At 49.3% G+C, this 27763-nt stretch overlaps 1 protein-coding gene across 1 annotated transcript in view; it reads left to right on the top strand.

Annotated features, from left to right (window-relative positions):
• The first annotated feature begins 4502 nt into the window (after positions 1-4502).
• NIPSNAP2 (nipsnap homolog 2) overlaps positions 4503-27763 on the top strand; it is a 102527-nt gene continuing 79266 nt past the window's right edge. Inside the window, exon 1 of the mRNA XM_086954578.1 lies at positions 4503-4605. Within this exon, the coding sequence (XP_086810704.1) occupies positions 4523-4605 (83 nt within the window). The 5' untranslated portion in view covers positions 4503-4522. The remainder of the gene's footprint in view (positions 4606-27763) is intronic.

Raw genomic sequence — 27763 nt, 5'->3', positions numbered from 1 at the left:
CTTTCTTGATAAAGAATTACGGTGTAGTGTCCGTTCATAAGTGTGGTGTGTCGACAGTGTGTACGATCAGTCCTCCCCGGTGGGGACTCCCCCTCGATAAGACTCGGCAGTAATTGTGGGAGAGGAGGTTCCAGGTGGTTAGGAGAGTCCTCTTGACCCCTGGGGTCTCCGCCTTCCAACAGCAGTCGAATCAGAGGCTGTAGATAGATATTGAATAAAAGGGGTGACAGGGCAGACCCTTGCGGCACTCCGCAGGTGATCGATGTTGTGGTGGAGAGAAGGTCACCAAGCTGCACTCTCTGTGTCCTCCCTTGGAGGAAAGAGGAGAACCAGGCATGTGCTGTGCCCTGAATGCCGAAGTCCGTCAACCGCGACAATAGTTGTTTATGACAAACGGTGTCAAATGCCGCGGAGAGGTCCAACAGCACCAGGGCACCTGGAGTTTTCTTATCTGCCCTGTTCCTCAATTCGTCCAGAATAGACAGCATAACGAGCTCCGTGCTGTGATTCGCACGGAACCCAGCCTGATTCGGCTCAAGCAGGACGTTACTTTCCAGATATTCCGACAAGATGGTGAGTACATGTTGCTCCACCACCTTCGCCAAGAACGGTAGCTGAGATATTGGCCTGAAATTTTTCAGACATTTCACGTCCGCCCCCGTTTTTTTCAGCAGGGGAATCAGCCGGGCCTCCTTAAAGGAAGACGGTACTTGTCCTGTTTGTAAAGATGTATTCAGAAGGCTCAACACGTCTTCCTCTATACCAGGCAGTGGCAGTTTGAACACTTCTGGTGGGCACGAATCTGCCTGGGAGCCCGATTTGACCCGCCCCATAAGAACTGTCAACCTCTCCTTCGTAATCAAGGGTAAGGTAGTTAATGGGGTAGTTACTGGCATTCTAGCAGGCATAGTCTGCGGAGGGCAGTCAATCTTGGGGGTCGCAACAATTTCGGATACAAGATCCGAAATCTTGTTAGTAAAGAAGTCTTGAAATTTTTGGCAATCCTCCTGCATGAACTCCGTGGTCTGCTCCTTGTTTTTCCTAAGTTCCGTAAGGACTCTGAAGATTTCTTTCTGGGGGTTCCTAGCAGTTACAATCCTCTCCTCAAAGAACTCGGCTTTCCTAGCTATAATCGCCTGCTTATAGCTAGCGAGTGCCTGTGTATACCGACTCCGGGAGTTGGAGTCATAATCCTTCCGCCAAGCTCTTTCCAGTTTCCGTAACCCCAGTGAAGTACATTCCCTATGCACTCTTCACTCCCTATGCACTCTGCACTCCCTATGCACTCTGCACTCCCTCTGCACTCTGCACTCCCTATGCACTCTGCACTCCCTATGCACTCTGCACTCCCTATGGACTCTGCACTCCCTATGCACTCTGCACTCCCTATGCACTCTGCACTCCCTATGCACTCTGTACTCCCTATGCACTCCCTATGCACTCCCTATGCACTCTGCACTCCCTACTCACTCCCTATGCACTCTGCACTCCCTATGCACTCTGCACTCCTATGTATTCTGCACTCCCTATGCACTCTGCACTCCCTATGCACTTTGCACTCCCTATGCACTCTGCACTCCCTATGCACTCTGCACTCCCTATGCACTCTGCACTCTGAACTCCCTAGGCACTCTGCACTCCCTATGCACTCTGCACTCCCTATGCACTCTGCACTCCCTATGCACTCTGCACTCCATATGCACTCTGCACTCCCTATGCACTCCCTATGCACTCTGCACTCCCTATGCACTCTGCACTCCCTATGCACTCTGCACTCCCTATGCACTCCGCACTCCCTATGCACTCTTCACTCTCTATGCACTCTGCACTCCCTATGCACTCTGCACTCCCTAGCACTCTGCACTCCCTAGCACTCCCTCGCACTCTGCACTCCCTTGCACTCCCTCGCACTCTGCTCTCCCTCGCACTCTGCACTCCCTAGCACTCCCTAGTCACTCTGAACTCCCTCGCATTCTGCACTCCCTAGTCACTCTGCACTCCCTAGTCACTCTGCACTCCCTAGTTACTCTGCACTCCCTCGCACTGTGCACTCCCTAGTCACTCTGCACTCCCTAGTCACTCTGCACTCCCGTCACTCTGCACTCCCTAGTCACTCTCCACTCCCTAGTCACTCTCCACTCCCTAGTCATCACTCTCCACTCCCTAGTCACTCTCCACTCCCTAGTCACTCTCCACTCTCCACTTCCTAGTCGCTCTCCACTCCCTAGTCACTCTCCACTCTCCACTCCCTAGTCACTCTCCACTCCCTAATCACTCTCCACTCTGCACTCTCCACTCTGCACTCACTACTCTGCTCACTCACTACTCTGCTCACTCACTACTCTGCTCACTCACTCACTCTGCACTCACTACTCTGCACACTCACTTTGCACTCTGCATTCACACTCTGCACTCAATTTTATCAAATACCGAGGAGAGGGGATTGCCTGGAGTGTACTTATGTGGAGAGAGGCCGCATGCAGCGTGAGAGAGAGAGGGGAAAGGAGGATGGGGAGGAGAGAGATGAGAAGAGGGAGAGGGAGGTGGGGGAGAAGGGAAGAAAAGGGAGGAGAGAAAGAGGAGAGGTCTCTCCTCCCACGCTGCCCTGCACTGTCAAAGTCCCTGTGCAGCTTAGTGCACACCCAGGATGTTCGATTTAGATGTAAAGAGTTTAACCAATCAGGGAATGTTCCTTTTTTACTCTACATGGAATTAAAGTACATGTATTACAAACGCATGGTGAATTAAACTCAAGCATGTTTAAATCGTAGAGGTCCTGGGAACTCAGTGAATGAGCAAGGTCCGTGGTATTCAGCAGCGCTCCTGTGTGATGACAGTATGTCGGGATACGCTGCACATTATCATGATAAAGTGTCACCCGTTGTTTGACAGCCAGTATACTCCGTGCAAGGGAGGCTGTCCGAGGTAAAACACCCCGTCATTTCTGCTCCATGTAGCCTCGCTTTAAAGCAGCTTGTCCGTCTGCAGCTCGTCCGACATCATACTCCGTGCAAGGGAGGCTGTCTGAGTTAAAACACCCCGTCATTTCTGCTCCACGTAGCCTCGCTTTAAAGCAGATTGTCCGTCTGCAGCTCGTCCGACATCATACTCCGTGCAAGGGAGGCTGTCTGAGTTAAAACACCCCGTCATTTCTGCAAGCCAAAAAAAAATAAACCCCGCCCACGGCCGCATGACGTTGCGGAGGGAAGAAATCGCGGGAACGCCCACGAATCTGGTCCGGCCATGACAGACAGATCTCTGTTCCAATGGCTAGCCTCCATTTATGGAGATAGCCAATGGAACAGAGGGGCGGATTCCAAGCCACACTGTTTCTAACATTAGATTTCGCCTGCGCCGAAAAGCGCAGCTCTCGACGAGGCGAAACCTAAAAAGGGCAGAATTTAAAACAATTATACTGGCCCACCGCGCAGTGAGGGGTAAGGGCTCTGACTACCTCTCCACCTGCCTCTCTCCCAACAGTAATGTCAGGCTCCTTCGCTCTTCCTCAAAAATCCTTCTCACGACCCCCAGATTCAAAAAAGCATGCTCCAGTGGTAAAACCTTCCAAGTATGCGCTTCTGCCCTCTGGAACAAGTTACCCATTTCCATCCGGATGATCCAAGAAGAGCTCCCCTTTCGGAAAGCCTTAAAAACCTTTCTCTTTTGTTAAATTTCCCTCTAAAAACTAGCTCAGCACACGAACTCTTTTTTACTATAACTTTTCAACATGCTGCACAGCAGCCACACTGCTCTACACCATAGCTTAACGATATTGGCAAAGCAAATAGCTCTTGCAAAAAAATTATAAATTTATAAGGTACCGGCTAGACCTATTGGCTATGCAACTGCTTGTTTCCTCTTTCTGTGTGTGCTACATTCATCAGCACACATAGAAGGAGGAAATTACCTCAATTTATTTTTTTGTGCAGGAAAGTGCCCCTTCCTGAACAAAAACAATCATTACCAAAAGGAATACACCCTTGCATGCCCCATATGGTGCAAGGGGCCTGTGTTTAGCACAAGGCAGCCAATTGAGCACCAGGGCAGGGAAAGAGGGCAGGAATGCGCCCTATCCTATCTAGTAGAATTTGTATCCCAGTTTCAACCCAAGAGCCTGGTCCTGACTCCTGCCCAAGGGTATAAATAAGGGCGGGGTGATCGATGAACTTCTGCATAGTGCTACATGTTTCCTGATAGCGATAACGATAACGTCCCTGCGGCCTAAGCAGTGCCCGTGCAGCGGACGCCACTTAGGGTTTATTTAGGTTGTATTTACTTCATATTTTGAAGATATTGATTTTCTATAACGACTTTAAGAGTTCTACGATTTTGATTTTGCTTTCTGCTTCCTATACCTGCACCATTATAAGATGGCCGCCGGTTTGTCGTGACGTCCTGCAAGCCCTGCGTTCCTTCCAGCTTCAGAGGCTGTGCGCGCGATTCGGTGCCCCGCCGTCGTCACCTCCTGGCGGATGCCCCATGCGCCTCCTTCTGGGTTCGGTGGCTGTCAAAGAGAAACAAAATGGCGAGCCACGTACTGAGGACAGTTGGAGCGGGGCTGATGCGCGCTGGCGGGCATGGGGGACCTTGTGGTCTTGCGCTGAGGTGAGAGCTGGATGCCTTAAATGCAGGTGATGCAAGGACGGTATCAGACGAGTGTCCATTGCTCAGCATCGGCTTAACTCGTCAAGACCAACAAGAGCCCTTGTTTACGTGTACAGTATCCTACGCTCGTGAGGTTTGAGTGACGTTCTTATGATCTAGGATTCTAGGTTATTTCTGGTCCCTCAGAGGAGTCTCTGGGTTCTGCAAACTAAGTGTATGCCCTAACGTGTGTACGTCCAATTGCCTGGCCCTGTTGTCACGCAGGCATACTCTGCGTGGTCAGCAGAAATCTTGTACTCTGTGTGGGGCTATGGCTTAGTTTTGGGACAATTTAGTGTCCTTGTGCACTTTGGTTGGTAGGTCGCCTGTGCTGCTTGTGACAACAGCACACACTACGACAGCAGCAGGCACGTGCATTACATTTCAAGGTCACCCAAGGACTGCTAACACAATAACGTGTACCGACCCCAAGACCTTTATTGCGGTTATTTATCCATTTTACGATTCTCTATAATAAATCGAATGTTTATTTGCCACAGTCCAGAAGCTCCTATGTTTGTAGAGGGAACTGGAGATACTGGTGGTACTTTCCACCTAAGTATACATATTCGTGCGCATGTATGTTAACCACATCGAACAATAAATAGTTTACAAACGCATACTAGTAGATTTATAACAGTTATCTTCTTTTGAACTAGTTCGTAAGTAACAACCCAAGAGCTATGCGCTTAATGCCTGCTCATTATTTCATGTCTCATTTAACCATTAATTTTTGTATTTATGTTGGCACAAGCTGTCGCAGTGCATTAATAACAAGTATGGGACCTGCGATGCAGCGCATAATGGGGTGGAGTAGGTAGCGGGATGAGTGGGCATGGCTAAAACAAAATATTCTGCAACTTTTTTGGTCTTTCACCTTCTGGTAAATACATATTAAATAACATACAGCTTAAATGAAAATTAATATGTTAATCAGTGGGAAACGCATTATCATACATTATGAAACCTCAGTTAGTTAATGCACCACACCAAATCCTGAATGGTGTAGTGGAGAATAGTGACTTTTGTATGTTTAGTGCTACAAGGTAATTTAGCAAACACGATAAGATGATGGACAGAGTGCTAAAAAAAGTTTCAGACACTCCTCCCCAGTCACAGATCTGGGTTGAAGCCATCACCGTTCTTAAGCTCACTAAGCCGCCCCAGTGTGAAACCAGCCATGTGCAAATCAGTCTTGAACCTGCTCCTTATGGGAACAGTTCAGCCACAAATTGCCAGGGAAGCTCCTCCCTGGACCTGAAATGAGCATACTGGGGCCAGTTTCAAGGTATCACCCCTCATTAGCCAGACTAGTTTGAATCTAGTGGCAAAGTGAGAACTGGACCCATGTCTGGGAATACCCTCCTACTGACGGCGAACAACACAAATACAATAGGATAATGGACCGAGTGCTGAAACTTTTCAGTCACTCACCCCCAGTCACAGATCTAGATTTAATCCATCATTGTTCTTTTGCTCACTAAGCCACCCCAGTTAGACAAGGTACCAGTCTGTGACAGAAAGCACTGAGAACATGTAAGTCATTTTTGAAACTTGCATTACACCCAGTATAAGAGAGGCTGCTACAGAATGCGCAAAAAGGTTTCAGATGAAGTGTTTCAAAACTACAGATTTTTTTCAGGCTGTATGTAGTGCAGTTTTTTTTATAATTGTCTCTTTAAAAGCACACATTTCACAGCTTCGCTGGTAGCACCCTTACCATACCGCTCAAAAAGAATGGATGTGTATGATCAGGAAGCAATATCTCTTGGTAACTGTCTTTTAAATGCACCCACTCCAACTTAGCTGGTAGCTCCCTTTATAATAACTCTCAAAAAGAATGTGTCACCAAGAAGATTCCAGTGATTCCATCAATTAAAGCCAATACTGGCTTCCAATTGCCCTTTACATTTGCAGATTGATGAGTTGTGCACATTTACACTTATTTCAGGGAAGCAGGCACCCTGGCAACAAGGCTCGTGTAGCGGTTTGCTTCTCCCTCTGTTTCACAGCACAGGAGGCACCCTGAATGACAATTTAGCTGAAGCATTTCAGCTGTCTGCATTAACCGTCCTGGGATGGTTGAATTTGACAAAAAGTAGGGGGAACTGTTTTCCTAAAATTTTTTTAAAAGTATGGACACATCGTTTCCCTCAGATTCCCCCTCCCCCGTCCCCACTTCAGCAACTGGTTGACACCTTGTTTTTCAAATTCTGACATCTAGATCGTAATAGTGCTAATAGTAACTCTCTAAAATAGTTTGCAAGAATCCAGTATTCACAAGTTGATAGATATGATCTGTTGATAAAACAATTTTTTTATAGCTTAGTACGGCAGTTTTTGCCATTAACAGCTATAATTACCCAGTATAATTGTAGTCCATATATATATGCTTTAGAACGGGGAAATTATTTATCAACTGGAAGACTAAGTAATTAAATCCAAACATGCTTATTTGTGATTTTGCTCGTAAAAAATGTGTGATGATTTTATTATATTGCAGGAAAGTGATAGGAGTTGGAAAATTATTCAAAGTATGTCAAAATTAAGCTAGAGACACTGTTGATTTTCTTTGTCTTCGGTGGCTTTGAGCACACAATGGAGATCTTAAAATGTTTGCCATAAACATCTGAGCAAGCATTGGCCAACTAACTGGCCAGTTGTGTTCTCTGAAATAAATATGCTGGCATCCTTATTCCGGAGAATGAGCATCGGAGCAACCACGTCTCCACCATCTATTTGAAAGCCAAGCTAAAATATGTTGCACATTCCTTTTTGCCTTTTATTTGTATTTGTAGTGTAATACTTATCAATGGGACTGTATATCTAGGATTCTGGGTAATGGCAAAATACAAACAGGAATTGACTAAGACAGTCAGCCAGGTCTAGGCAGTGAGTTTAAAAAAAATATTTAAGATATTTTATTAGAATTTTTTTTTTCATAGTGGAAATCTTTAAAAAAAAAAAAAACATAATTATCCCTGGTGCAAACATATAGACCGTGGTAGTTTTCTAATTTAATGGGTTGTACAAATATAGGCAATATGTCCCAGAAAAACACCCTCACAGCAACTTAAGCAAGCATTGCTAAGCCAATAAGTCTTGCGTTTGGCACCTATTGACTGTTAATTGGTTTAGCAATATGTTACATACATCAATACTTGCATGTATTGCGCAAGTAAGTACTTTTAATTTGTTAACATTTGAAAACTCAATTTTGTACTGTAATTGGAAGTTTCTTCACTAAGTATTGGCAAGGCCTCAGATCTAATAGGTTGAGCCATTAGGTTTTCCAATGCTTGTACGGATACAGGTGATCTGCTCTGCATTAAGGTGTCCCAGTGGGTTCTAGCTATGGGAGAGTGTTCATATTGGAGCACGATTAAGAGCTCTGGAGCTGAGACTTAAGACAGTTTGAATCAGTGGGTCGATTACATGCTCATCTAATCCTTGGCTTCTCTCCAGTGTGCTCATGGTAATAGTCACATATGTACCATTTGTAATTGCCAATTCTAATTATGTACAACAATACCACTGCTATTCACACATCAAACTTCCAACAAGCATTTACAACCCCTATAAGTCTGGCTTGTTTTAGGTGTTTGTTATGTGATATGTCTGGATGCAACACCAAAAAACTCACGAAGAAGCACCTAAATGCTGGGCAGGAGGCATGCTGCGTAGAGCACGGGGTTGTAGTCCACATGTTTCAAGCCATACCCTTTATTAATAAGGCCACACCCCTTTTAGACACTCTCACGTAAAGCACTGTTCCAAAATAGGCTTTTTCCTACTGCTAAAACCTGTCTCGCAGGAAAGTGCTAAAAACTGTGTTGATGTAAACTTGTGGAGTCCTTGGAGTCAAATCTAACACTTGTGGAGCAGAAAGAAGGAGCATATCGTTTGTGGTGCTCACTCTACAGCGTTTATGGTAGGGCAGAGCACAGCTGGTGTTGTGTCAGTGGGGAGTTCAAAGAAAGCAGAGGACCTGACCTCTTCACTGCGACATACTAGGCCATGATTGTTGGTCTCTGGGTGCTAGCTGCTATTGCATTTCCTTAGAATAGGTTGATGCAAACGTTGTGCAGGTGATTTGCTCCTTACCAAAGTAGATCCAAATATCCTCTGCTTCTCTGAGTGTCAAACGCAAAGGGAGAAACACAGCAAAAGGCAGTAAGGTGGAGCGTGTGGGTTGAAAGTAATATGAAGGGTGGGGCTGAAATCCCGGACGACAGTGGTTGGGCAAACGGAGGGCGGAAGGAGCAACACAGGGCAGAGCTAAAGCAATAAGGAGGGCAAAAGTCGGAGAAGCAATACAGATGACACAGTGATGGAAGCAAAGTAATGGGGATAGAGTGCAATGCTGTGATACTTTTTCAAGATCTTCTGGAATACGGCCGGGAAATAGCCTTTCTAGACCTGTATGAGACAGAAAGCCAGTTGGACTGCAACTGTTCCTCAACCCACTGAGCAGTATTTGAATGAGATGCGTTTGAGGTAACAATCATTCTTGTGGAACATCCGATTTTATTGGTGAAACCCAAACTCTTTCATGATAGAAAAGCACACTCAAGGAAACGGATGATCTCGTTCAATAATGAATTTTAAAATTATAATACTGCCCTAGTACACACAATATGAGTTGTAGCTATTATAAAGATAGACAGAATAGTAGCTGCAAAGTTTAAGAGTATTGTAAACAACAGAAACAATTCCAACATATTGGCTATTTTGGTTGATATCAACTCGACCATCATGTCCTTGGCTTACTAAGCTACACTCTGCACCAAAAGAAAAGCCTAGTTAGAGTTTCAAGGATGGTTCACGCTCTTATAGTTGCATTGACCAATGAAGTTATTGTTCAGTACAATAGGTTAGTCTGCTTTTGACGTCTCCGGTGGAAGGAAGACTGATAATCCCCCTCAGAGTGAAGGCCATTGCTCCTCCTATTAGCCTTCAGTAAAAGTAGGTGAAGCGATTCTACAAGGCCCGCCTTGTCTCGGTCTTCTGGCACAAAGATCCTCTCTTACGCTTCTCACTCTGTTCAAAACTTATGTAACATTATTTGGCCATCAAAAGCCTTCTACAAGCGCATCTTTCCTAATTCACTCAGCCAGAGGTTCAATTGCCAGCGCAAACAATGGGCAGCCTTGTCTTGTCCGAAACAGCCCTTCTAACCCATATGTGTGTGCCCAGAGCGACGAATATAAGATATTAAGATTATTTATAAATCAAGGGCGTAGTTAACCTTTTGGAGATCTTCATGGGGAGCTGATCAGTGATTGGAATTTTTTTAAATAATTCTACTGGGAAACCAATCGGACCTGGTGTTTTCCCTGAGTGTAGCAGCTCATTGATCGTCTCACCTATTCTGTCAAGTGTTATGGAGTTATCGAGATCTTATTCCTACATTGACTGCAGGGATCTAACTGGGAGGTCTGATAGTGGGTTTTCCAATCCTGCTGCAGAAGTGGTTTGGTGGGGATAAAGGGACTTTTAATAAAAAGCAAAGGTATCCGACGTATCTTTGGCACCAGTAAGCACATTATCTTTCACAGCCTTTACGTGTGGCATTTACGTGACCTAGAGTTGTGCTCCTGAGGCGGAAGCCGGGAGCGAGGCACTTATTTTAAAAACTTTGATTGTCACAGATTTAATTGTGTTTTTTAAAATTCAGACTGTCACAGATTACTTGTGTGGTTTTAATTTCACTCACTTGAGGCCAGCAGTCAGTTACAGAGGAGCCAGCGCTGACGCTGCACGGCAAACTCCATTACTCCTTCGCCACAAGCTTAGGCCACGCCCCCTTTTAGGCCACGCCCCCAAGCCGACTACTACAAAGACGCCGATTCTGGGCGCCAGGCAGAACCTAGAGTTGTGCTCCTGAGGCGGAAGCCGGGAGCGAGGCACTTATTTTAAAAACTTTGATTGTCACAGATTTAATTGTGTTTTTTAAAATTCAGACTGTCACAGATTACTTGAGTGGTTTTAATTTCACTCACTTGAGGCCAGCAGTCAGTTACAGCGGAGCCAGCGCTGACGCTGCACGGCAAACTCCATTACTCCTTCGCGCCCTCGCCATGAGCTGAGGCCACGCCCCCTTTTCAGGCCACGCCCCCAAGCCGACTCCACCCCCCGTAGTGGTATAAACTATGTGCATATTCCGGCCGCGCAGCGGGTGCGTCTAAGGCAAGCCCGTCTAAGCCCGTCCGCGACCAGGCCGCAACCGGGGCCGGACACGCTGGCGGTGAGATTGCACATAAAGATAGAATTGTCTGGTCGCGGGAAAACCTATGGTCTCTAAATACCTTGGCCGACACCTGTGCTCACAGCACCGATCTTGGGTCCTCCACTCTGCCCTATACCTGCAGGACTTGTGGGCTACTATTAGGTACTCCGGTCGGTATAAGGGCTGTAGGGTCTTATTAAATCCAAGCCACCGATCAGTAAAAACCTTAGTGCGGTACTTTTGAATTGTAGATCCCTTGCAAAGCATGCAGATGATATATGGCTGCTTTTGGAAGGGCACCAGTGGGATGTACTGTTTCTAACAGAAACTTGGCTCAACGATGATAACATGACCGCCATTGCACTGGCTATCCCCTCTGGGTATAAAATATGCTTCTCCCATCGGCTAGGTGATAAAAGAGGTGGGGGAGTGGCTGTCATATTCAAAGAACAGCTTACACTCACTTCCTCTGCCCCCACGTGCATTCAGGGTCTAGAGGGACTACACTTTTGTTTTCAGGTGGGGTCTCAGCTATCCCTAGCGGGATTAGTTATTTACCGCCCTCCGGGGGGGGGGGGGTAAGAGCCCAACCTGACTACTCTGATGGATATCATCATCCAAAGTTCCCTCCTTCACCCTCAGTTTCTTGTTGTCGGGAACTTAAATATTCATATGGACAGGGTAGATTGTTCCTCAGCAGACTTATTGAGGTTTACACTGAATTCAGCCAACCTTAGACTCATCAACAAGGACCCCACACATAGAGCGGGCCATACGCTCGACCTAATAATTTCCAACATCTTAAATGTGTCGGCAGATACACCGCTACCTCTGATATGGTCAGACCATTTTCTGATACCATTTCTACTTAAAGTAACTGTTGACAAACCTGTGTCAAGCAAGTGCTCTTTCATGAAAAGACAATGTAACAAGCTGGTCCCCGACATTATGGGACCAGCTCTTGCTCAGAACCCTCCGACCCTTACCTCCAATGTGGATACTGATGCCCAGCAACTCAATGACTGGATCGGGAACATGGTAACATCCATTGACCCGGCAACAGCCGCTAAAGCTGAACGAGACTCTCCATCTGCTCCTTGGTTTTCTCAGGAGCTCAGATTGCAAAAATCAGACTGCAAAAGGCTGGAGCGACTCTGGAGGCAAAGCTATGAACCTTTAAAGAAGACTTGCTGCAAGGAAGCATCCAAAAAATTGCATAAAGCTATTAGAAAAGCAAAAAAGCAGTTCTATGCGAACTCTATTCAGCAAGCTGAACACTCAAGTAGAGAAACCTTCAAAATAGTACAGTCTTTCTTCAAACCTATGTGTGTTGAGAGGGAAGTTCTCCCGTCGATCTCATTTTGCAACAGCATTTCTGACTTTTTGGACTCCAAAATTAAGAAAGTCTACGAGTCCTTTGGTCCAGAGAAGATCACGGTAAAAACTGATCTAGCTGGTAAAACATCGGACCGTGCTATCTTGACACAATTTGATCCAACAGACCTAAATACGGTTAAGCTAGAACTCAGTCGATGCAAATCGGGCTCGCCAGACGACCCGTGCCCTCCTAAACTTTGAAGTCGGATAGCGGACTTTGTGGCCCCCACTATTCAGCATATATGGAATCTGTCCATTTCTTCTGGGAGGTTCCCGAATATCTGGAAGCATGCTACTCTCCTCCCCTTAAAGAAAAAACCTAACGGGGACCCCATGGACCTCAATAATCTCAGACCGATCTCTCTCTTGGCAGCACCAGGCAAAATGCTTGAGAAAGTTATCCAGCGCCAATTAAATCAATTTATCGAGCACAACAAAATATTACACGAGACGCAATCAGGCTTTAGACCCGGCTTTAGCACTGAAACAGCACTAATTGAGGTGGCTGAGTCAGTGAGGTGGTTGATGGATTCGGGAGATTCAGCTATGCTGGTGCTCCTGGATCTGTCGGCCGCCTTTGATACGGTCGACCACGATATACTGCTGTTATGATTGGCGGAGATAGGCATCCAGGGCCAGGCTTTGGAGTGGCTACAATCGTACCTGACCCAAAGGACTCAGAAGGTGGCGCTAAGGGATGTCTCTTCTTCACCTAAAGCCCTTAGCTGTGGTGCCCCCCCCAGGGCTCGGCCCTGAGCCCACTCTTATTTAATGTTTACCTTGCTCCACTCTTCACGCTGATTGCCAACTGGGGGATCAAGGCAATCTCATACGCCGATGACACCCAGTTGGTGTTCCCATACTCAGAAGTGTCAGAGGCATCCTTTCTGAGTTTTAAGGGGTGCCTACAAGATGTGGCCTGCTGGATGAACACCAATAAACTAAAACTTAATGCTAGCAAGACAGAGGTGATCTTTTTTGGCAAAGACCCCCCTCCACCATCTGGTCTATGGTGGCCGACAGAGATGGGACAAGCCCCCTCGCCCAGCCATTCAGCAAGAAATCTAGGGGTACGATGGGACGACAAGCTGTCCTTTGTATCACACATTCAGCAAGTGGCTGGTTGCTGCATGAGTAAGTTGAAGAATCTTCGTAAGATTCTTCGACTTTTATCAGCCAGCTGCCGTAAAACTGTAATCCACGCCACAGTTACATCTAGGCTGGATTACGCTAACGGTTTGTATTTCGGTTTACCGAAGTACCTTATACAACAACTGCAACTGGTCCAAAATGCGGCTGCGAGACTCTTAATGAGGATTCTCTTCTAGCACTCAGTCTCTCCGCACCTCCTCTCCCTTCACTGGTTACCAGTTGCAAGCAGAATAAAATTTAAAGCACTCACCTTGGCCTTTAGATCTCTATTCGGTAACTGCCCAAATTACCTGAAAGCCCGACTACCAAGGTACACTCAAGCCCGCTCCCTTAGATCCAACAACTGCGTCCGTATTGCAGTCCCTAGAGCGAAAAGAGCCAGGTTAGGTGGACGAACTTTCTCGGCCAATGTGGCGACATTATGGAACTTGCTGCCCCCTGCTCTCCAACAGGCCCCATCTGAAGCCTGCTTCAAGCGTTTGCTGAAAACCTGGCTGTTTGCCCAGCCACGCTAGATGTCACCCTCCCCAGCTTTCTCCCCACGGTCACAACATTGTTCCTACTGCCCCGAGACACCTCCTCGTGAGGTAGCTTATCGCGATTTACGCCGTATTATTATTATTATTATTATTATTATTATTATTACCTTTGATTTGATTCTGACTCATTTGTAGCCAACCAATAATGCAGTTTTCCCAGTTTGTCCCCAGATTTGTATATTCTGGCTTGGAAACCATCTATATGATGTATATGTGCTGAGCCTTTTCTATGGACAGATCTCGAAGTTGAGCTCTGAAGAGTTCAAGCTGCCTAAGGTGTAGTGTTGGATTAGGTACTGTAACCTGATGTTCGAGCTCTAGGCCCTTTGTCTCTAGGGTGACTGTCTAGGCTTCTTCATCCCCATTCATGTAACCTAATGAAGGTTATGGCCCACTCCCATGCCACTGTTTTCAAGGCTTCCCTTATGGTAATATGCGAGAGAAAAGAGTCCTGGTTTATTTGAAAATATTCCTCAAGGTTTCATCGTAGGGATGACACTAGGTCTCCTTTCGTAAGTCACCGGGGACCAAACTACCAATTCCCCTTGGGTCTGGATCTTTTACCATGTAATGTCAACAATACTGTGGACTGATCTCATATGCCCCTCGGTAAAAGTGCCATTTCAGCTATATCTAAGGATAGCATAAATATGTAGTCCAGTCGGGAGAATGAATCTCTTTTCTCTGTGCCAAACCCGGCAGCTATCACAGAGGCCCATGGAGCCCACCAAATCCTGCAGCTTAGGGGATTGTTGCATTGTCGGCCCCAGGTGTCTTAACATCCAGTCCCAGTCTCTAATCCTCTGCGCCCCGCCCATCTACCCTCCCATCTACAACTGCATTGAAATCCCAGCCAGTTACAAGTTTGCTTCGGGGTAGGCTCAACAATGGCAGTCAAGTACTGCAGTGTGGCTTTCAGTATGGGGGAGAAGGAATAGAATACCCAACAAAGACCATTGTTGTCCATGTAACCTTCCAATCACCAGCACATACTTGTCTAAGGTGGGCCTGGGAACCATCTGTAACAATTGGGAATATGTGTGTATTAATTCTGCCATCTTCTTGATCCAGTATTAAATCCTGCATGGTAGACCCTGTCATAGCCACAGCAGCTGAATAATTTACAGTTGGTGCCCATTAAGTGGGTCTACTGGAGGAAAAGGAGATCTAGATTGTGATGCATAACAGTTCCCATCTTTATCTTGCTGTTGAGCCAATTGGCATTCCACAAAATAAATGTGTGGTTAATGGGATTTAGTATGAGATCTTTTCTAGTCACTGGGCATCATTATTGAGTTATCAGACAGTTGTCTTGCCTGCCTTGTATCATGAAACCATTCAACAATGGCAAAAAAGACAGACAAATAAACAGTGTTAATCTCTAGTTACCTCTGGTTGAATCACAGTTTAAATTGGAGCAGAATCATATTCTTCCAGAACCCATCCTTTCCATTTGTCTGCATTGTCAGATTAATTCTGAAAAAGTCATAGGGGGAGAAAACCTTCACCACACAAGTCACAGCTGATATTATCTCGTCATTTGTATCTCGGGGACAAGTCTCTCTACGGACTAGAGCCATTAACCACATATAACACAGGCCTGATTTCATATTGTAGAGTGATCTTCACCAGCCTGTTCCTAAATTACTTTTTCAATGTATTCAGATGGAGGATCTCCTATCTTTCACTCTGGTCTGTTTAATGAGCCTGCTCCCATTCCACCATGGCAAGATTCTCTTCTTCCCAGTCATCTTCTGTTCCTTGGTGGATACCTATTAAGGAGTCCTGTGCCAGGAGGTCTCTTGATGTTCTGCCTGACCTCCAGCAATTCCCTGACACTCTCTTAGAATTTTCAAAGAAGTGGGATGTGCTGTTGTGGATGACTTCCAAACGAGCTGGAAACAGCATTAAGTATGTCAAGTTCATGGTTTTGAGTTTTTGCTTAACTTCTGTAAATTATCAAGGCTGCTACACTTTAATGGTATAATTGAAAATATAGTGGGGCCTGTTCCAAACAACAGGACTCGGTCAGTTCTGGCCACTTGCTAGCATAAATTCCTGTCCATATAGTTTAGAAGTGTTAAGATGAAAGATCTAGCTGCCAGGGAGCGGTGTATTGTTTCAACTACGAAGCACCAAGATAAGACTTCTTTCGGCACCTAGGATGCTGTCCATATAGTTATGAATTGGGTTGGATTTGCCCCATTCATTCCTTCCAGTATTCAAATAATACATATATTGTTCTGCCAACAGCACCCTTCTCTAGTGGTTAAATGGAACTGGGAAAGATGTTTCTGGATAGTTTGTATAGTATCCCCCTGCTCCAGGGATTTTCCATTCTGTCTCTGTCACTCTGTATATTACGGTATGGAGAGCTTGCAGAAGGAGGATGTCTGTACTAATTTAGCTAATTTTAGTTTCAAGTAAGGAGCGCTTGCCCCTAGGGATGTATGACGTTACAACGCATACCTTTACAACGCGGTTTTTACAACGCATGCCTTTACAACGCATAGCGCTTTGGGGTGCTGGATAGTGAATAGTTTAATTTACTATTCCAACTCCAGTCCCCGTGGACACTAGGGAAGGTGTTGGATAGTAAATTAAACTTATTCCCTATCCTAGAGCGCCCCCCAGCGCAATGCGTTGTAATGGTTTGCGTTGTAATGACTGCGTTGTAATGGTAGTGCGTGGTAAAAGATTCGTTGTAAAGGTTGTATACCGCCCCTAGTAGCTTGCAACATAGATGAGATTGCGTCTACGGGCAGGTCTTCTGACCAGACGGAATCTGTGACATCCATGCGGATGCTGGGGGTCTGGTAAACTTATCAGTGGTGGTCTGCTCACCTAATGAGCCTGTTTTATCTTTCCCCATATCTATAGGTGAAAAAGGGGAGACCACCAACCACATTAGGCATCCCTTCTCTCATATTGTGCTAGTTAGTGTAGTATCTCTTTGTAGCTAGGATTAGCATTAATGGCCTCAGTTTTGAAGGCATGTGGAAAGGTGCAGAATTTCGATTTGTCTGTGTTCTCTCTGTATTCCCTGATCATTGGCAGTAGACCACACACGAAATCCCAACAATTTTGAGGGCACGAGCAGCTCCCAGTAGGCATACGCCAAGCATTTATGTCAACTCGCCTAGTATCTGGGGTCTCAAGACGTCTCAGCCAGAGAATGCCGACCTTGGAGGCATCACAAAACTGAGTATAACTTCGGCTGGATGATTGACCCAGATCTGGCGCTCCTCTCCTCTGTCTGGGGATCAGCAGTCCCTGTTAAAGCTCACGATTCAGAAAAGGGGGTGGTGATGAACAGAGTGTCTGAATTGAGCAGACCACTCTTACCCAGTCCAAAGATCAGGGCTTGATCCATCACCGTTATTTATCTCACTGCCCCATCCCAGCTCAGAACCTGGCTATATGCAAATCAGTCTGTCCCTGGCCCAGTGCATCATGGGAACAGGGCAGACTAAACTACCAAGCCAATTCTTCACCAGAAAGGAGACAAGCTACCGGGGACCGGTTTCTGGCATTTCAGCCGTCTTCGGCCCGGCTTGCTTGAATCCTGATGGAGCAGTGAGAAAGGGACTCATGTCTGAGTATACCCTGCCACACCTATAGTGGCCAAAAACGATTCAGAAAAGGGGGTGGTGATGAACAGAGTGTCTGAATTGAGCAGACCACTCTTACCCAGTCCAAAGATCAGGGCTTGATCCATCACCGTTAAAGCTCAGCACAAGATTTAACACTGTTTTGGGGGGAAGAACAGACCTGGCACGATATCGGTTATATCCATCATTGAGGCAGACAGTACTTCCAGCTGTCCAGCCCCAGCCTGCAGCAAAAGCTGTGTGTTGCATCTGTGCTTGGAGCTAAATCTGCCCCTGTGGCACTGGTGCTCTGCATTCCTGCTCCTAGCTGCGTTGGCAGACTCTGCCACTAACTTCACGACCCTACAGCAGTCCTCCGGTCTTCGACTGGTGAGATGGCATGCATCGATGGCCTCTAGAATCCTGCTCTGGCCATTGCCGTCTGGCGCTTCCTGACTGGATCTCCTCTTTCTCCACTATCGAACTCAAGTATAAAATTAACTCAAAAGCCACCCCTAAGCGCAGTGACCTGTGTGTCAGCTTCCCCCGTCTCTTCAATTCTGCTGAGATCACAGGACTGCCTAAAGCATGATCTGGCAGTATGTCTTCAACAAGCAATGCCACACAGTGCTGGCAGGGACTCCATGCCGCACAGGTTGGCTGTGCTACACTTTTCCTCGCCTCCAGGCTGCTTTAATGATCAAAAGTCCGGCCAGGTGTTACACTGCTTTTAGGAACTTGGGCACCATGTTTTTATGGGCTGGATTGTTACCGGATTACAAAGGATGTCAAGACAGCCAGCAGACGCCTCGTAACATGCAGCCGCTATCTTTGGCCAAGCCACACCCCCTGCCTTTCACTCTTGGCCATACATTATTTTCTTAATATCCTTTATCTCATTGTTTTACACAGATCTCTTGCAATATTCCATTCTAAAGGTAGCTTTTCAATGCTTAAGGCTTGGTGTTTGGAAGATGTATTTTCATAAGATCTAATATCGATAAGAGAATGTATTGAAAGCTTATCAGTTGCATTTTCATAAAGTTTATTATGAGGGGGGGCGTGGCCAAGCAGCATGGCCGGCAGGACGTGAGCTCTACCAGCTCCCGTTTGGCGGACCCGCAAAATCCTTCAATTATATCCTGCCCGGGCTCTGCAGTCCTAAAACGAGTGTGCCGAGACTTTGTGGTGGCCGGGGGACCCTCCGGCACGAAAAACGGCCGACGGACTCGGCGGCTCCGCGGGTGTGAGGTCCCGGTGTCCGGAGAGCGGCTGCTGTGTCAGGCGAGCCCGCGGTCTGGGCCTAGGTGCGGGAGAACGGACCTCTCCTGAGGAGGCCCGGAGCGCCACCGGGAAGAAGAAGCGGGGAGGTAGAGGCCCCCTACAGCTGGCTGATTGTCCCCCGGCACGGGGCTGTGGACTGAGGACCCAGGGGGCGGCGCCGGACGCCCGGAGCCACGGCGTGGGGTGCCGCGGATCGGAGCTTCAACAAGCCTCGGTGAGAGGGGAGGGGCCTGTACGGCTGTGTGGGCGCTCCGGGGCTGGACTCCTTTGGCCCCCGGCCCGGACACAATGCCCCTGGAGTGGATGCGGGGTTGCCAGTGTCCAGAGGAGGAGAGGCGGGGTGCCCGGTTCCCGAGTGCGCCCCTCCCCCACTGGGCCGCCATCTTGAGGCTTGAATTCCGGCTGGGGAAGGCCGGGCCTGCGGGACGGCGTGGTGAAGCCCTGGAGCTGCGGTGGCAGGAGCCCAATAGCACACACGCCGACAGTCCGGAGTGGTGGCCCTGGGGGGCTCTGGTGGTGAATACCTGGTCATCGGGCCCTGGGCTGCGGATGCGGGGCCGGCCCTTGTGAGACCCGGGCCTTTCCACAGCTGGCAGTACAGAGAGTGGGACTGACTCGTCTGGGGGCCCTGGACCTGTGGCCACGGAGTGGGACACGGCGCCCTTGTGGATCCTTTCGTATTCGGAGACAGGTGGGTGCTCCCCGCGGTTCTGGGACCCCCCGCCGCACCACAGCTGAGGTTGGTGATCAGTCTGGAGTGATTACTCACGGGGAAGGGCCGAGTACCTTCTTGAGGCCGACGACCCGGGGCGGAGGGACCCCGCAGCTGCCCGGAGGGGTCCTGAAGGAGTGGCTGACGGCCTTGGGGACCTGAGGGTGTTCTGCGGCACGACTGATAGCGTGGGGGAGCCGGCCTACTTCATTGGTCCAAGACACTTCCTTGTGCCTGATGCCGGGCGGCTGCCTGGCGGACGAGTTGACGGAACCAGAGGGACCAAACGCCCACAGGTGGGGGACGGAGTGAAGGTGCTGCACGGAACTACCTGAGACCGGGGCCCAGTCGGGGTCTGCCTGCCGCTGCGCCATTGGCGGGCTGTCGAGTTGCTGGGGGCACACAGGCGATGCGTAAGGATAAGATGTCCCGTTCGACCCAGCCCAACACGATCACGCAATATACCACGCAAAGGCTACCGTCCCAGAGGATTACCCGCCAAACGGGCCACGACGGGGAGCCGGAGGACACTGGTGAACCCTCGCGGGCGGAGTTGCTGAAGGCAATCCAGGGCTCCCACTCCGCACTGGAAAGACAAATAGAGACGGTCTCCATTGACGTTAACCTCCTGCGGACGGACCTCCGGAAGGTGGCGGACAAGGTCACGGATGCGGAGGGGAATATTGAACAACTTCAGGGGGAGGTGGCCTCCCTCAAGAAGACAGTCACACACCTTACGGCTGCGACGAGTGCCCTGGAACGGAGAGCGGAGGATGCAGAAGGGAGGGCGTGTCGCAGTAACGTCAGGGTCCTGGGGGTTCCGGAGAGGATGGAGGCTGGCAACCCTGAACGCTTCCTAGAAACGTGGATCAAAACGAAGCTGTGCCCACGAGATCTCTCGGAGGTCTTTGCCATTGAACGAGCGCACCGAGCCCTGGTCCCTCCGCCGCGCCCGGGGGCTCCCCAACGAGCACTGATCGCCAACATTTTGAATTATAGGGACCGAGACTGCATCCTTCGGGCGGCTAGGGCAACACTGAACCTAACCATTGAGAACAGTCGGATATCTATATACCCAGACTATACGCATCAAGTTCAGGAGCAGAGGAAGTCCTTTCTGGGGTTTAAGCAGAAACTCCGTGCGATGGAACTGCAATACCTGCTGCTGTAGCCTGCCAAACTCAAGGTGATCGCACAGGGGAAGGCGCACTTCTTCGAATCTCCCGAGGAGGTGTGGGAATGGCTGGAGGTCCGAGGAGACGGCGTCCCGCCGGGAGAACGTGGAGGGCCCAAGGAGATGTGGGGGACCCGGTCTCGGAGGCGGCATCGGAGTAGGTGGAGACGCAGATCTGCGGCGGAAAGTACAGAGGAACCTAGAGTCACTGTGGGGGCGGATGGCACCATGCTCCTGGAACCTTTGCTGTTGGGGGCTGGGTTGGATGCCCCGAGCCCTCTGGGACCAGGGGAAATCCTGGTCCCGGACACGATCCAGCAGGTGGAGCACGACGTGACGCCGTCGACCCTAGTGGTGCCGGAGACGGGCGAAGCAACGGCCCTGGAGGAGTGAGTCTCATCCTGAGGTGATATGGAAACTGTTTTCTCTACATGTATGTTATCGTCTGTCCTACCAGAGCGGCCCCTGGGCAGGCACTTGAGACTGGATGTACTTTGAATGACTTTGTGACCCGAAGTACCTGTCTGCGCATTGCTGGGGGGGGGGGGGGGGGGAGGGAGGGAGAGGAGAGAGTCTCTCGCCCTGGGGGATCCAGAGTTTGGGATGGGGCGGGTGGGATCGACATTAGACTTTTTGTTGTTGAGACTTTTCATGCAGAGCTGGGTGTATTTTTCATTCGCATTGGGTCACGCGGGGAGCTGGGGGGGGGGGGTGGTTGTGTGTTGTAGTTGTGAGGGGTGTGATGTGTTGTGTGGGATGTGTGGGGTGGCTGTGCACGTCCTGGCACCAGCAGGGGAAGGGCGGGGTGACATGTTGGGTTGTTCTCGTTATCCTGCTCGTGGGTGGGGGTGGGGGGATGGGTTCCTTGAAGGTTAAGAAACAAAGTTTTGTTATGAGCATCAGGTGTACAATTGTTCGGGCTCTTAGGCGGTATACTGGCAGTGGACTTTTTGGCCCGGCAGGGCGACCACAGAGAACATGGGATACAAATTCATGACATGGAACGTGCGTGGGTTGGGCACTTGCACCAAAAGGCACAGGGTATTGTCCTTTCTCCGGAGGCATGGCGTTCCTATTGCATGTTTACAAGAGACGCACCTGAACGAGGACGGGGCGCAAAAGCTGGCTAAAAAATGGAGGGGTCAGATGTTTCACTCCTCTTTTTCTACGTATGTACGGGGGGTTTTGATCTGGGTGGCCCCTGGTGTCCCCCTAGCGGTGCAGTATGTTGAGGCTGAGATTGAGGGCAGGTACCTGTTGTTGAGAGTGAAACTGGATGGAAGAGACCTTACGCTGCTTAATTCATATGCGCCCAATGTTGATGAGGCGGCCTTCTATTCCCAAATTCAGGAGGTCCTAGTGTCAGATATAGATGACCCTCTCCTCTGGTTCGGAGATTTTAATTGTGTCTTAGACCCCGTCCTGGACAGGCACCCCCCCGGGTGGGTACGAAGCCTCGCATGACGGCAAAGCTGCGCGAGGTAATGTCAAATTTGGGGGCTATAGATGTTTGGCGAAGGGGCCACCCCTCACAGAAACTATATACCTGCTACACTCCACAACACCTATAGCAGACTAGATAGAGTCCTGGCGGCGAACATTGACGCATCGTTTTCATTAACAATCACACACCTGGCCCGTTTCTTGTCCGACCACTCTCCTGTGCTGTGCGCTACGCAGTGGGCTGACCGGCCTTGCCGCCCCCGCCCTTGGCGGATGCCAACGGACCTTTTACAGGACCAAGTGGGACGGGATCGCGCACAGACGGCCCTCACGGACTATATTGGGTTGAACTGGGAAGGGGATGATGCGCCCCTCGCTATGAGGTGGGATGCATTGAAAGCCGTAGTGCGAGGTGTACGCATGGGCCTCACTTACGGGGTCCGGCGACAGTTAACCCGTGAATTGCGGGAAGCGGAGGACACTCTGCTGCTTCGTCAGGCCTCTCTAGACCCTGGGGAACCAGAATTGGCGTCGGAGCGTGAGGCCCGGGAGCGCGTGCACGACATACTTACGAGACTGGATAGGTTTACCTTGGGCCAATTTAGGCAGCGTCTCCACCGGGAAGGGGACAAGTCGGGCCGATTGTTGGCCTGGATTTTGAGGAGGGAATCAACCCCGGAACGGATAGTTGCTCTGAGGGGTCCGGACGGAGTGATGGTACACTCGGAGACGGATATTCTCCATGTCCTACAGTCCCACTTGCAACAGGTATATGCGGCGGATCCCATGGTCACGGAAGCCGGGTACCAACCGTATCTTCAGGGACTGCCTCTCCAGACCCTATCGAGGGAGGAGGCAAAGGAACTAGATGAGGCACTGACTTTGCGTGAGTTGAAAGTGGCCATGGCTGGCCTGTCGGGGGCCAAGTCTCCGGGTAGGGATGGATTCCCCTCCGAATTCTACCAGACGTTCGGGGATGTACTCGCCCCCCTCCTCCTGCAGGTCTTTCTTAAGGCATTGGAGGATGGCTCCCTCCCGCCCACAATGTATGATGGGGAGATTTGCATGCTCCTAAAACCGGGTGGAGACGGTTGTGATCCATCAGCGTTCCGCCCTAAAACCATGATCAACACGGACGTGAAAATCCTGACCAAACTCTTGGCTGCTGGCCTGGCACCACGCATGGCACAACTGGTTCACCAGGATCAGTGTGGGTTTATCCCCGGCCGCAACACCGCGATGAACCTGCGGCGGTTAAATCATATCCTACACAAAGTGCGTGACAGGGAGGACCCCCAGGTCCTGGTCTCGATAGACTTGGCTAAAGCTTTTGACACGGTCAGTTGGGGGTACTTGCAGGAGGTGCTCCGGGGAGTTGGGTTGGGGCCCGTATTTTGCAAATGGATCGAGTTACTGTATAAGTCGCCTCGAGCTAGGGTTAAACTGGGGGCCGCACGCTCGGCCGATTGGGCATTGGGGAGGGGCACCCGCCAGGGGTGTCCCCTCTCGCCACTCCTGTTTGCCTTGGCGATTGAACCCCTGGCGGTTGCCGTCCGTACCACGATGTCTCAGTGGGGGATCAAAGTGGGGGACACTGTACACAGGTCTCCCTGTACGCCGACAATGCGTTATTTTATTTGACTTCCCCGCAGGACTCGCTGCCGGTGTTACTACAGTTGCTGGACCGTTTTGGCTCGGCCTCAGGCCTGCGCATTAACGCAGAGAAGTCCCTGATCTTCCCATTGGCGGGATTTGGGGTGGAAACACATGGGGACCTCCCACACCTGGAACTAAGATGGGAACTAGAGGCTTTCCGCTACTTGGGGATCCAAGTGGCGCCATCTGATGAGCAATTACTGGCCCGTAATGCGGACTGGGTGGTTAACGCCATATGACAGTCTGTGTCTTTTTGGAACACATTGCCTCTCTCGTTGATGGGACGCCTAGCGGTAGCTAAAATGGTGATGCTACCGAGGATGCTCTACGTCCTGCAAAATTCTCTATGTCCGCTTCCACCTCGGATCTTTCGCACCCTTAATATGCTCCTTACGTCCTTATTGTGGGCGGGCAGGCGTAGTAGAGTTGCCCTACACACGGTTGTCCGGAGCTGGGAGGAAGGGGGGCTGGAGGCGCCGAGATTCGACCTATACTACTACGCGGCCCAATTATTGCCAGCGGCCAGGTGGTGCGCCGACTCGGACAATTGAGAGAGGCAACTCCTGGCGGGTAGAGCGGACGAGAGGACGGTACAATTGGCCCTGATGCATGGGAGGGGGGGCGGATGGGGCACTGCCGTATATAGTGCGCCACACCGCGGCCATATGGCAGCGATTTGTGGAAAGAATCTTACGGAGGGCCCCCTTTCATAGGGAGCTGCCACTATGGATTCTGGCCCCAGTGGTGGCCATGGAGGAACACATGTCATTCCGTGAATGGAGAGCGGGTGGCTGTGAGTTGTTGGCGGACCTCTACCCGGATGACGTTTTTGTGTCCGCGGAACGGGCTACGGAGACCTTTTGGGCTAAGTGGGGGCCAGTATTTACAGTATGGGGGCCTTCATGAAATGGCACGAGATACTTGGCCACAATTTCCCGAGGCATCACCGACGTCCCGCACACTCAATGTCATCCTCTCCTGCGGTAGGGGTAAGAGGCTGATAACTTTATTGTACTCCGCCATGCGGCAGGACTCCATTCCACCAGTCCCACCGGCCTGGGCGGCATGGGAAGCTGACCTGGGGATGGCATTAGAACCAGAAAAGCACAAACGAGTGGGCACCCTTACCCGGAAAGTATCGTGTAATGCGCGATTTAAGTTAACTCATTTCAACTTTATGCATCGTACATATGTGACCCCGGTTTCTCTGAGGCGTATTTCCCCGGAAAAGAGGGACGACTGTCCTCTGTGTGGTGCGGGAGGTGCAACCTTCCTCCATCTGGCCTGGGACTGCCCATTAGTTCAGGCCTTCTGGCGATCGGTGGTGGAGCACATTTGCACTATTACCGAGATCCGGATGGAGCTGACTCCCCTCCACTGTTTGTTGGCCTTGGTCCCCAAACCTAGGAAGTGTAAGCTCCCGTATAAAATGTTGCAACTGTTGTTGGTGTTGGCACTGAGAAGGGTCGCAATCACATGGATGGGGCAGAGGGCTCCGGAGGTTACACAATGGCTTCGGGATGTGGGAGAATGGTCCCTGGCAGAGGAAACTTTCATGCAGAGTGTGCGTAGGGATGAGAAACTGCAGGACGACCTCCTTGCGTGGAGAATGACGAGAGTGCTGGGGGCGTCTGCCGTGGACTCAGATGGCACGAGTGCGGAGCTATTTACCCCTGAGGACTCGGGGTCTGACAGCGAGGTGGGGGGGAGGGGGCCCTGATCTGGGGTAGGGCCTAGCCTGACACGCACATAAATGTTCCACCATGATAGTCATTGAGATATGTTGCCTAGACGTTTCTCTCTTTTTCAGTATTGTCGCGTATTACTGTCGTATCTGTCCCTGGGAGTGCCATAATGAGGTGAACGGACTGTGTACACGTTCTTATTTCATGATGCCAAGTTGGGGGGGAGGTCTATTGGGGAGTTGGGGGGAAATAATTGGGGGAGAAAAGCCAAAAGCAGATCAGGACATCCTGCCGTACAAAAGCCTGAGGATATTCTTCCTCAGATTGGATACGATGCCACCTTCTGCCGCCCGGCCCTCGGGATGTGGGCTGATTGGCAGTGTAAAGAATGCTTGTAGAACTGTTGAGTATAAGGATCAATAATGAAACTGTCGGCACAATTGTATGTTTACTATATGAATCTGCGACAAAAATAAAGTTATAAAAAAAAAAAAAAGTTTATTATGAAGTTTATACATTGATGTTCAGATTGTAGTGGTCACTCGCAAAGTTCCTATACTGATAGCTAGTAACGTTTTGCAGTCTAGTGCATCTTCAAGAGCCCCATAATAAATTTTACTTTTCTAAGACTAATTTCACCTCCATGTAAAACTATTTAAATAGTGTTGCGGGAAACTGCCTTTAACATTTGGCTTATAAATACTGAGCCATCACATTGGTTAAATCTTAAGATATCGGGGGCCTTTGGATTTTATCTTTTTTTTTTTTCTTTGTTGTTATTGTCTTTTGCGAGTATTACTACCTCCGGGTTACTGTTGTTAATGCTGCATTGAAATTCAAGTTTTCTTTTTCCACACCATTATTTTGCATTTGTCACTGTTAATTATTTAGTTGTTCCAGAACAGACCTTCGTGCAGAGCAGCACACCGTCATTCTGTGTCTTCCAAAGGTGTACTGAAGAGTTGGGTTTGAGAGTCTATTATTTATACCCGGTGACCAATTTAACCCTTTCCATGCGGCCGCGATTCCCCTGGTGTGCTGTAAACAGCACGAACAGGGGCGGGCCGTGACGAACCCCAGCCGTCATCAGTACACGAGCACCATAGTGCATGACGCTGGGGTTCGTCATCAGCATGTAAGGGGTTAAAGTCTGAGAGGGTTCTGGAGGTTTCCACCCCCAGAGGTGCTTGGAATTTCCTGCTTCCCTATCCTGGCTCTGGCTTGTCTTGGTTCACAAGAAACTAGTGTCAAACCCTTTGTGAGTGTGCTCAGGCACAGCTTTTGAGATTTGCAAGTGTGTTAGGTGAGTGCTCATCATCAAATCAGAGATGGACCATCCTTCCAACACCTAATCATGTGACCCAGAATGCAGTCTGAAGGCACTAAATGGTTAGAACAAGAAAATGACAACTTTCTTAAAGTGGCATTTCCATAATTGTGATTTAAAATCCAGGCAACACCACCGCCATGTGGTACTGCAACAAACAGGGTGGGGTGGGGTTGTGGACCATTTGCAGAGAGCCCCTGCGTCTCTGGACATGGCTGGAACAGCAGGGCATAAACCTGGTAGTTCAGCACCTGGCAGGTTCTCTGAATGCCAAGACAGACTAACTCGGCCGTTGATGCCTAGTGGATTAAAATTGGCGTCTCCAGTCGGTGCAAGGTCTCATCAATGGTGACCTAAATACGGTAAAGCAGGAACTAAGTCGTTGCAAATCGGGCTCGCCAGACGACCCTTGCCCTCCTAAACTCTGGAGCCGCATAGCTGATTTCGTGGCCCCCGCTATTCAACGCATTTTGAATTTGTCCATCTCATCGGGGGTGTTCCCGGATATTTGGAAACATGCCACTCTTCTCCCCCTAAAGAAAAAATCTAATGGGGACCCTAAGGATCTCAATAATCTCCGTCCAATCTCCCTCCTTGCAGCACCAGGCAAAATGCTTGAAAAAGTTATCCAGCGGCAATTAAATCAATTCATTGAATACAACAAAACTCTACATGAGACGCAATCAGGCTTCCGACCTGGTTTTAGCACCGAAACAGCTTTAATTGAGGTGGCAGAGTCAGTAAGGTGGTCGATGGACTCGGGAGACTCAGCGATGCTGGTGCTCCTGGATCTGTCGGCCGCCTTTGACACGGTCGACCACGCTATACTACTGTCTCGACTAGCGGAGATAGGCATCCAGGGTCAGGCACTGAAGTGGCTACAGTCCTATCTGACTCAAAGAACTCAGAAGGTGGCATTAAGGGACGTCTTTTCTACACCTAAAGCACTGA

Source organism: Lissotriton vulgaris, chromosome 2_1 (assembly GCF_964263255.1).
Source record: "Lissotriton vulgaris chromosome 2_1, aLisVul1.2, whole genome shotgun sequence".
Classification (NCBI taxonomy): Eukaryota; Metazoa; Chordata; class Amphibia; order Caudata; family Salamandridae; genus Lissotriton; species Lissotriton vulgaris.
Note: the sequence above shows the minus strand (reverse complement) of the source record. Positions and strands in the feature narration are given on the sequence as shown.